This window comes from Arachis ipaensis, chromosome B10 (assembly GCF_059453495.1).
Source record: "Arachis ipaensis isolate K30076 ecotype BB chromosome B10, ASM5945349v1, whole genome shotgun sequence".
Taxonomy (NCBI): Eukaryota; Viridiplantae; Streptophyta; class Magnoliopsida; order Fabales; family Fabaceae; genus Arachis; species Arachis ipaensis.
In genome coordinates, this window is record NC_142435.1 from 64,094,261 (window position 1) to 64,106,398 (window position 12,138).

General features: G+C 36.1%; 1 protein-coding gene across 1 annotated transcript in view; it reads right to left on the minus strand.

Moving 5' to 3' along the window:
• Nucleotides 1-2,693: 2,693 nt before the first annotated feature.
• LOC110267659 (uncharacterized) overlaps nucleotides 2,694-12,138 on the minus strand; it is a 38,523-nt gene continuing 29,078 nt past the window's right edge. Inside the window, exons 3-8 of the mRNA XM_088491953.1 lie at nucleotides 4,666-4,747; nucleotides 4,469-4,582; nucleotides 4,304-4,411; nucleotides 3,109-3,346; nucleotides 2,957-3,021; nucleotides 2,694-2,783 (exon numbers count right to left, since the gene is read on the minus strand). Coding sequence (XP_088348079.1) covers nucleotides 2,694-2,783; nucleotides 2,957-3,021; nucleotides 3,109-3,346; nucleotides 4,304-4,411; nucleotides 4,469-4,582; nucleotides 4,666-4,747 — 697 coding nt within the window. The remainder of the gene's footprint in view (nucleotides 2,784-2,956; nucleotides 3,022-3,108; nucleotides 3,347-4,303; nucleotides 4,412-4,468; nucleotides 4,583-4,665; nucleotides 4,748-12,138) is intronic.

Below are 12,138 nucleotides of genomic sequence, written 5' to 3' on the forward strand. Positions count from 1 at the left end.
TAATTTTGCATACAGTGAGATACTAAATTATTAAATTTGCCTTATTAAAGAGAACTTCTCGCTTTTTGTGGATTACTGACAACATCATATTACCAATACAAAGTCACCTTTTACCGTAAAAATATATTTTCTTCTAACTTTTTTCAATTAATGAGGTACTTTTTTCATTTAAAAAAAAAATCAAAATTCATCTCGTCATTAGTAAAAAAGTTTTTTCTATAATTTTTAATAAATTATCTCGCTATATGTGAGATATATAAATTTCGAATTAAATATTTTTAAATTTTTTAATATATGAGGTATCTTCTAATCTCATTTTAAGGCATAACTCCAAAAATGAATCCGCACAAAAGATTTTCGGCCTCATATTTAACCCTTTGGTTTTTCCTCTGCTGTCCTTTTTTTTTGTGGTAATAATGATTTAACAACTTCGAACGCGTTAACATGGATAAATAAAAAGGTGAAAGTTGAACACATAGAAAATATATATTATACAAATCTGAGGTACGATGCGAATCTAACATTAAAGTTTGAAAGATTCAGATTCTCTAAAGTTGTATTGTTATTTTAGAAAAAAAATATATATTATTAATCACTATTAAATTAAGATAATAGAGTTCACATATAATAAATATTACAAATTCAAAAATAATTATTAGAGAATCTTTCCAAATTTAAAAGCTACCACATATCTAATAGGCTAATACACAGTATTCACAATACATTGAAACAGTCAAGTATTGTCCATTAAGTCGTTTTTCAAATAAATAAACAATAACGTCACCGTTTCAATTCATACAGGATTAAATACAAAAAGAAAAAATATGAATAATTAGTTGTTTCAACTTTCAAGATATTTATACCACTCATTTTCTTAAACAAAAATCTTATATTATTTGAGATTTTGAATTCGGTAAATTGAAATAAATTAATTTGATCTAAAATATAAATCAGAGTCTAATTAGTAATTACCATGGTAGACCGATAATAATAATAATAATAATAATAATAATAATAATAATAATAATAATAATAATAATAATAATAATAATAATAATAATAATAATATATACAACTGATAGACTTTTACTTAACGATCTTGCAATTGAATTGTCAGAGTTTTAGTAAGATTGAAGTGGCTAGAAATGTTTCCACGAATACATAATTAGGAGTACAAAATTAGAAGTACACTGTAGAAAGAAGAAATGCGAAAAATGATTGATGAATTTTTTGCTATTTTTTGTTTTTTTTTTTTTAATTTTTTTATTTGCTTGTGATTGTTTTTGTTCCACTTATTGTGTTAAGCTCTCTTATTCAAATAATAATAATAATAATAATAATATATTGGGATGGGTGTGAATTAATGCGTACAAACAAATATTTATTTCTACGTACATACTTGCAAGGACGGGTTTCTAATTATGTAGGGAAAAGTCAGAAGAAGTTATTTTCTTGCTTGAAGCAAATTTAATTTGTTTCTAACTCAATTTTTTTGAAGCTTCGTTGATGCTTTTAATGTCGAAACATGACTGAAATTGCTTTAACGTAAGGTTTGAGTCCTCACACACATCGTATGGCAATTTTGCTTTTCTCTCTATGGTTGGAACTTGGAATGCCTTAGCAATTTAAACAATTCGCACATTTAAAAGTTAAATAAAATTACAATACCAAGTCATATATATAAAGTAATACGAGATTGAAAAAACATACAAAAGAAATTAATAACACAATTTTAATTATTTGAGGCCATTATTAGTTTGCGTGGCTTATTAGTTCATCGAAGTGAGTTACGTCACAAACTCATAAGGAAACCGTTGTAATTTAATTTGCATGGTATATATTGATGGCCATACAACAAAAGCAAGCATATGTCGGAGTAGGATATATAGTTACTTGTGAAACACTTCCATGACTCTAATGTCTTGAAGGAAGTGGTACATTAGTATTTTTATGTCGTTCCTTTCTTATTCTTATCCACATCTCTCTAGTCTCTAACTAGTCATTACATTATCCAATGCAAGCTATGTTAGAATAAATAATTTTTATTAATTCAGATCATCTATATTGAATCACCAAAAATTATATATTATATTGTAGAAGTGTATTTATACTTATAAAAGTAATAGAAAATTTGTTTCAGTCTTCTTTAACCAAAACTTTTTGTATTTTTGATAAGGCTGAATTATTGTCAATACAAAGTTTTTATTTATTTGTGACAGCTTATTTTTTTTTATTTGTGGGGGTTTCTAAAACTTCCCAAAATTTAAGGTGCCACAAGGTCTTTTGTGGGGGTTTTTAAAATCCTCCACAGTCTATTCAGTGGGGGGTTTTATATGTGTTTAGGGGAGATTTTATATTGAACTTTTGTGGCAGTTTTAATTTAACAAAAATTAACTATTTTATGAGATTTTGAAACCTGCACAAACCCTATAATTATTTATTTTTAATTTCAAATCATTCATTAATCTCATCTCATTTACATACTCTCAAATTAAAAATTTATTTTTTAATATTAAAATTTAAAAACTAAATCTTTTATAATACACTTCCTCAATATAATACATAACTCTATATATAAACAAAAAAATCTCAATGTCAATAGTTCCAAACATAATTGCATATGGTATTGTTTTACATAACTATTACTGTTTTTATTTAAAAAGTAAAATAAAACATCTAATTACATAAAAGTCTTAAATATTTGTCCTTGGATGTCCATTGCTATCACCAGCTGATCTCCTAGCAACAAAGGGGGTAGTAGGCTTGATTTCAGCATCATTAGCCTATATGTAAATATAAGATATTATTAGTAATTTCAATAAAGTTAAGCATCAAGATGATTCGATATAAGCCTAACAACTCAATTTTAAAGAGCATCTAAACCTGTATTCAATATTAATGAGTATTACTCCATCTAAACTTATATTCCTAATGAATGAATTTACTATAAAGTTACCTCTCGGGCAGAAAAGAAGTCAACAAGCGCTTCGGGAATTTCTCCTTCCTTTATCATTAGGTATGCTTTCATCATATCAAATGATTGCTGCAACTTAGACTCTAGACTAGTGACCTTTTGTTGTGAATTATGTAAGTCGAACTACAAATTACTGATCTTTTCCTGTAAAATTGCAGCAGTAGTAGGTGAAGAAGACCCAGTTGAATTAGTGGAGATAGTCATCCCATTAAGCCGACTTCTCACATTCTTAAAGGTATTTGTAAGCGCTGCTCCCATGCCCATGCAATGAACTCTCCTAGAGTGTTCAGGCCCCAAAACTTTACCAACAGCATCATTAGGGGACACCTCAAATTGTGCATTCGACTGTGTCATATTCAGCTCAATCTGTTCCTATTTAAAAGTAGTAAACAGAAACTATTAAATTTAAAAAAAAATAAATAAAAAAAATTTCAATTAGCAGTTCTTCACTTCTTCCTTCTCTTGTCTATATCACTTGCAAATCTCATAAGATCACCATTTTAATTAGTTCACCAACAAAACTTGAGAATACCGAAGGTCACTGCAAGCAAAGCAAGATAAAAGTGTACAACAATTTATCATGCAGAAAATTAAAGTTTAGTAGAGAGTAAGAGACCACTCTCTCTATAATAAGTACTGATGAATCTAAAAAAATAGAGTCATCAATAGGTTAATAGAAAAGAGAGAAACAATTTTGCATGGAACAGAATTGTATTCTGCATATTCTCTGCAAATACTTAGCTTTAGAACTGGCTAGCTCTATCTATATTATTGTGATACATTAAGTGTGCTCTTCTTCTGCATATATTTCATTCTATTTTTTATACTAATTAATTTCTAGCGTGACAGTGTATATACCTTCTTTAACTTGGCCATATTGACAAAGATCCGTGACATACATGATGAGTTATAATAAAAGGCACCACTTAATCTCCCTAGTTGATATTGGTGTATTACCTAAATTAAGAACATCATCAATTATATATAATAATGATAACATGAAGTCCTAACCTTTTTCCACTCTAAATTAGTTCGCATGTATGCTCTGCTCAGTTAGTTCCTAAGTAGTAATAGTTGAATTGATGAGTTAGATGGAGGAAAACCATTTATTTGCTGATTGATTTCAGAAGATCATTGCCTAATAATAAACCTTAAAATGTTTCAATTTGTAATTTAATTCGGTGGAGATTAGAATACTAAGACGCGAACCGACGAACCACTTTCCTATAATCATTATATATCTCAATCCACAAGCAACCACACTCAAATCCCATTTTCATATTATCACATACAAATAAAATAAGATAAGATAGCAAAGGTTTACAAAACACTTATCACTATAGTTAATGTCTCGTTATTTACAAAAGACCCATCATTTCTCTTATGTGTTTCAATGTACATCATTCCTCTACTAGGCTTCTTTCCTGTTTCCAAGTACTAAAAAAGAAGGAATAAAGGGTTACATATATAATATAAGTAAAATCACATATGTACCAAGTCTGTGTATATATATACCATCTCATGTCGCTTCTGAGAATTGGATTTAGATCCACAAGTGTGAGGAATGGTTTGCTTGCTTCGATTTTCCTTATTTTTCATGAAAAGCTCCTAAAAATAAATATAATAACTTTAATTAATAGTTTTTTTAATTAAAGTACAACAATAACTAAATGAATTGTTTATTTTCTTACAATTGTAGACGGTTTTAGTCGATAATTGACAAAGCAAGCCCATTGATCTGTTGGAATATCATCAGGCACATTGTTCACTACACTACAAGAAAAATACCCATTCAGGTACACTTGAAAAGTGTAGCGAAAAGTAAAAAAAAAATGATGCCTTAGGCTACGCCTACGCTTTCTGGGCTACTGCTACACTTTTTGGGGTGATTCCTATTTGGTCGGGCACTTATATCTTTCCAGATGTTTCCCCCATGGACATTGATCAATGAATATGAGTTTGAGCTTGGGGATGCACTCAGCGAGGGACTGTCCAGGGTTAGCTACCAGATATATCGGGTTTGGTTGTATAATCAACAGATGAGCTCATTGGCCATAGGGTAGACATACATCATTAACATTTGTTTGTATTGTTTGGGTGTGTATCTTGTATCTGGCTTGCTAATTTGAATAATTGTATCTATATACTAATTGAACTAGTTGCTTTATCTATTCTCTCTATTTGTGTATTCTTTGTATTGTCTTATATGTATTTGCACAAATAAGAGATCCCTTATGCTGACGGTGGTGACACTGAGAGTTGTTCTTGATGAGAGGTGATGATTGATAATTGTAGATAAGACTGAGAATGAATTGATAATATTGACACTAAATTTTAATATTGAATTATTAAATGAGTTGGGAATTTATGATAATGAGAAAGATGATGATTTGTATAAGGGAAAATTGAGATTTAAAGATCACTAATATAGTTGAGATTTAGTTTATCTACATTGATTGGATTAGTAAGAACCCTAGGCTTGAACTTTGTGTGATTGGAGATTAGGATTGCTTAGCGGGTTCATGTGGTTTTACATACTCTCTATTTGGAATTATTGCCCTGCTGAGAACCCCGTAAGGGATGATTTTCTTGAAGGACAGCGAAGAAGACCTTTTATTCTGCTTTAATTTTAGACTCTTTCCTCCTTTTGGAAACACTTATATTATGCATTTATTTTAAAGGCTTGCCTTTAGAGGCCTACGATGTATTTTGGAGAGAGAGGTTATGTCTATCTAACTGTTTTACTGTTGTAACTCTAGCCGGCCTAATCTTCACGGGCCAAGACTAGTTGATACTTATATATATACTTATATATGTCTATTTACTATTATTCTTCCTTCCAGCTTTTAATTATCTACCTTTCTTCTGACGCGCTTATATACATTATCGAGTGTGAGTGACCGACAATTCACAAGCTTCTAGTATAATATTTCTCTCTATATATATACATATTTATATCTTAACCTTGTGTCATAGCACCAAACCATAAATTAATTATGACTTAAGCATAAGGCAATAAATGGTAAAGTGTTACAGAATGGACTACATATATTGGCATGTATTAGTTCTAAGACATCTTTAGCTTTCTCGGCACCTAATTTCCTTTCGTTTGTCCTTTTCTCCTTTTTCAACTCAATGTAGATTTCAAAGTCTGCCAAATTCAGGGGTCCAAGAACCCCATCCGACACGAGCCTCTGAATTCTCTGTTTAGAGATATGACCTAAGCATTTGTACCATAATGATGCGGAATTCTCATTTAGCTTTTGTTTTGTACTTGTTTGCAATATTTCATTATTATAGGACTTTAAATCAAGTCTATATAGATTATTGATGACTTGCATCATCTACCCTTCTTTTTTGCATAAAGAAGACCATAAAAGAGCATAAATCTCATTTGATCAGTACAATTCATGCATAATTTGATGAATATTATGGTACACCACTTTGAGATGAGTTGTGCTGAATTTCAGGTGAAAAAGGCATAAAAAATGGGAAGAAGACAAACAAGAAGCTGGGCGTGTGAAACTGGCCTGCCACTTGGGAGCAAACGCCACAAAAATGCACTGGTGTGGCACGCCAGTACTAAATTCCAGAGAGAGAGATCCAACCATGCATGTGGGCGTGGCATGCCAAGGACTGGGCGTGGGACACTAATACATTTTTCCAGAGAGCTACAATGGAGGACACAAAAGGGGTGTGGCACGCCAGGCTGGGCGTGGCATGCTTGACCCATCAACTACTATGGGTGTGCCACTTGAGCAAAAGGGCGTGGCACGCCAACTCACCATTCCAAAAAGAACCTTCACTATGGCATGCCACTTCGTGTCGAAGGTGTGGCACGCCAGCCCCAAGAAGTCACTTGGGAGTGCCACTTGAGAACCCAGGCGTGGCATGCCAAGCTTGAAGAGTTCACAAATCCATGAGCGTGCCACTTGAACAGCATGGCGTGGCACGCTGGTACAACAATCCAGAGAAGGGGCTGAAGGCAATTGAAGACTGGGCGTGCCACTTGAGTAACCAGGCGTGACACGCCAATGCACAAAGGACCAGAAGCAAGGACTGGGCGTGCCACTTGGTATCGAAGGCGTGGCACACCAACTACTGGAACCAAGACACGATCATGGGCGTGGCACGCCAGCCTTTAAGCATGGCACGCTGGTATAAGTTTCCAGAGAGGATGAAGGAGGCCAGTTACAAGGGGCGTGCCACTTGATATCGAAGGCGTGGCATGCCATTCACCATTCTTCACTTAGACGTGCCACTTGAGCAACCAGGCATGGTACGCTAGTGTCATTCAGAGAGCAAGAAGCATTGGGGTGTGCCACTAGAGTTCGTGGCGTGGCACGCCAAAACAGAGGAACCACTCACTCACAAAAGGGGCGTGGCACGCCAGACCCTGGGCGTGGCACGCTAGTTCAACTTTCCAGAGAAGCTTAGCCAAGCATAGAGCAAGGGCGTGGCACGCCAGACCTTGGGCGTGGCACGCCAGTTCAAGTTTCCAGAGGCAAAGAGAAGTGAGAAAAGCAAGGGGCGTACCACTTGGGTTCGAAGGCGTGGCACGCCAACACAAGAATTTTACTATGGCGTGCCACTTGAGTTCAAAGGCGAGGGACGAGCGTGCCACTTGAAGGATTGGGCGTGGCACGCCAAGCTAGAAATAAAGGGCACGTGACACGCCAGAATAGCGCCAGCCACACGCCAGCTGAGAAGTCATGCTTATTGAGTGTTTTCTTTTCCCTCCAAAATGTAATTTTCCTTTTTCACTTTTGTAATTCTTTCATTTTACTAGGAGTAGTATAAATACCCCCAAGGAATACTGAAGAAGGGGGTTAAGCAGTCAGTTTTAGATCCACTTTTACACTTCACTTTTGAGTACTTTTTGAGCTATGAGTAGCTAACTTCCCTCTTATTGAGAGAGGGAACTCTGTTGTACTTTACGGATTGATAATAGTGAAATTCTTCTTCTCTTCATATTCTCTTTGATTTGCTAGAAAGAATTTCGTTCTTAATGATTAGTGTTCAATTATCTTGGAAAAGAGATTGAATGGAATTGGGTTTCATGGGAACCTTGGGAAAGGAAACATGAAATCATGCTTGAAATCCCTTCTCACACTAGAGTAGAATCTGGGTTTTGGTGTTTGGATATGTGACATATAATCCTCCTTCTACCTGGACCTATAATGGTGTGTGGTATAATCAGGGACCAACCATATCTCTCTTCATGAGCAATTAGACCAAGGAATTGGCTATTGATCAAGATCTGAGAGATTGAGTCACCAAGGGATTGGGACTCAATCAATCATGATTGCCAAGAGGTCAATGAGTTGCATGATTGAAGAGGATATAAGCTAGATTTGATCCAAAGAGACAACATCTCCCAATCTCGATGAATTTCCCCATTCTTATCTATCCATTTCTTTACAGCTTATTTTTACATTCAGCAATTCCCCATTCCTATTTACATTCAAGTCATTTATGATTCTGCACTTTACATTCTGCCATTTATATTCTTGCACTTTATTACTTTTCTTTATATTCTAGTCATTTATATTTATCTCATTTACAATTCTGCACTTCACAATCCTATTGATCCGCTTGACTAATTCATCAATTGATTAAAACTGCTCGAATTTGCCAATCTCTGTGGATACGATCCCACTCCACTGTGGGTTATTACTTGATGATAATTTTGGTGCGCTTGCCAAAAGAACTAATTCACCAATTTTGAATGGGGTGTGAATTCGATTCATCAAGTTTTATGGTGCCGTTGCCAGGGATTGGCTTAAATTTGACAGTGATTAAATCGATTGGAGAGCTAGATTAAGCAATTTAAATTCCTTGTTATTTTATTTTATTTAGCACCTTTTTATTTTCTTTTATTTTGAGTTCTATTTCTTTCTTCTTTGAGTATTTTTTTTGTTTCATACATATTACCATTCGTCTAACTGTTTGATTAATTGCACCACTCACACTAACATCCACTCTAACAAGAGTAACTTCTTTATTCATTTCCCTTCTTGTTTTTGCCTTGTTGGTTGTATGACAGGTAGAAGAAGCGGGGCTTCAACTTCCTTTGATTCTGAACCTGAGAGGACCTTCCTTAGATTGAGGATGGAAGCAAGAGGGAAAGGAGTAATTGGTGCTGAGGAAGAGGAAGAGTATTTTGAAACAGACATGGAGGAGAACATGGAGAACCACCATGAAGAAGAAGCTCACAACCGTGCCAGAGAAGGCCCAGTAAATCATGATGGGCAAGAAAGGAGAGTCTTAGGCTCCTATATCAACCCAAACCCAGGAAATTATGGCAGCAGCATCCTAAAGCCAACATTTCATTCCAATAATTTTGAGTTGAAACCTCAGCTCATCACACTTGTTCAGAACAATTGCTCATATAGAGGAAGTGCTCAAGAAGACCCTAATCAACATCTCAGCACATTCTTGAGGATATGTGATACTGTAAAGTCCAACGGGGTACACCCCGACATCTACAAACTACTCTTGTTCCCTTTCTCACTCAGAGATAACGCAGCAAAGTGGTTGAAATCATTCCCCAAGGATAGCCTAACTACATGGGAAGAGGTCGTGAACAGATTCCTTGCAAGATTTTACCCTCCACAAAGAATCAATAGGCTGAAAGCTGAGGTGCAAACTTTCAGACAACAAGATGGAGAAACACTCTATGAGGCCTGGGAGAGATTCAAAGATCTGACAAGAAGATGCCCACCAGAAATGTTCAATGAATGGGTACAACTACACATCTTTTATAAGGGACTATCCTATGAAGCAAAGAAGGCTGTGGATCATTCTTCAAGAGGCTCACTCAACAAGAAGAAAACCATTGAAGAGGCCATAGATGTCATTGAGACTGTAGCTGAAAATGAATATTTCTATGCTTCAGAAAGGACTCAGAAGAAGGGAGTGCTAGAACTCAACTCTGTAGATGCTTTGTTAGCTCAGAACAAGGCAATTGCAGCTCAAATAGCAGCTGTAACCAAAAGGATAGAGGCCAACCAAGCCTCAGTCATTCAAGACCAAACTCCTTAACAAGAAGGGAATGCACCAGAATTTGAAGGTGACTGGGAACAAGCCAATTATGTGAACAATTCATCCAGACCACCATATGACCCACACTCTAAGACATACAAACCAGGTTGGAAGAACCACCCAAACTTTGGGTGGGGAAATCAACAAAACCACAACCAGGACCACAACAAGCCTTACTCATCAAATCAGCATTCCAACCACAACCCCAACCATCAAATACGGAACCATAGACCCTATCATAACTCACAAAATACATCATACCATAGTAACCAACCCATACACAACAACCTCAACCAAGATGCACCATCCTCAACTATGCAACCATGTGAAATCAAGAGCAACTTTGAGAGGATGGAAGCTGCAATAGCACAACTATCCTCACAGATTACAGGAGCAGTCTCCACCCTCATGGACAGACAAGCATAAACTGAAAGAAGGATAGACGCTAATCGAGAAGAATACAGGTCAAATCTGAAAAATCAAGGCGCAACAATCTCAAAGTTGGAAGCACAAGTGGGGATTTTATCCAAGCAAATCCCACTTTCCACACACACATTTCCTAGTGATACCATGGCTAACCCAAGAGGGGAATGCAAGGCCATTACTCTAAGAAGTGGGAAGGTTGTAGAGGAAGGAACCCCAAGCAAAGACAAGCATGAAGAAGCTGCAGCAACGCGTGGGAACAAGGATGAAGAAGAAATCCCTGCTCCACCTCCACCAAAACTAGTCTTGAAGCCTTATGTGCCAAAGGCACCATACCCACAAAGACTGGGAAAAGATGGGAAGGATGGCCAGTTTTCTAAGTTCCTAGAGATCTTCAAGAGGCTCAAATCAACATACCATTTGCTGAGGCATTAAAACAAATGCCACTCTATGCTAAATTTTTGAAGGAGCTTATAACCAAAAAGAGGAACTGGGAAGCAAAAGAAACCATAATATTAACTGAAGAATGCAGCACCATCATACAGAAGAAGCTGCCTCAAAAGCTGAAAGACCCAGTGAGTTTCCAAATCCCCTGCATCATAGGAGACATCAACATTGAGAAAACTTTGTGTGATTTGGGAGCTAGCATAAATCTTATGTCCCTGACCATGATGAGAAGGATGAAGATTGAGGAAGCCAAGCCAACAAGAATGGCACTTGGTGCACGAAAATTACTTCACACTATGTAATTCCGCACAACTAACCAGCAAGTGCACTGGGTCGTCCAAGTAATACCTTACGTGAGTAAGGGTCGAATCTCACGGAGATTGTTGGCTTGAAGCAATCTATGGTTATCTTGTAACTCTTAGTCAGGAAAACAATTCACTTATCAAATTGAATTACGAAAAATAAGAGAGTATGAAATAAATACTTATTATGCAGTAATGGAGAATATGTTGGGGTTTTGGAGATGCTTTGTCTTCTGAATTTCAGCTTTTCTCTTGTATTCCTCTTCCCTCATGCATGCAAAAGTGCAAAGTTCCTTCCATGGCAGGCTCTATGTAAGGTGTCACCGTTGTCAATGGCTACTTCCCATCTCCTTAGTGAAAATGGTCCAAATGCTCTGTCACAGCACAGCTAATCATCTAGAGGTTCTCGATCATACTGGAATAGGATTTACTATCCTTTTGCGTCTGTCACTACGCCCAGTACTCGCGAGTTTGAAGCCCGTCACAGTCATTCAATCCCAGAATCCTACTCGGAATACCACAGACAAGGTTTAGACTTTCCGGATTCTCCTGAATGACGCCATCAATTCTAGCTTATACCACGAAGATTCTGATTATGGAATCTAAGAGATACTCATTCAATCTAATATAGAACGGAGGTGGTTGTCATGCACACGTTCATGGGTTGAGGAAGGTGATGAGTGTCACGGATCATCACCTTCTCCATAATTAAGCACGAATGAATATCTTAGATAGGAACACGCATGTTTGAATGGAAAATAGAAGTACTTGCATTAATTCATCGAGATGCTGCAGAGCTCCTCACCCCCAACAATGGGGTTTAGAGACTCATGCTGCCAAAATGTACAAATTTCAGATCTAAAATGTCATGAGATACAAAATAAATCTCTAAAAGTTGTTTAAATACTAAACTAGTAACCTAGGTTTACAGAAAATGAGTAAACTATG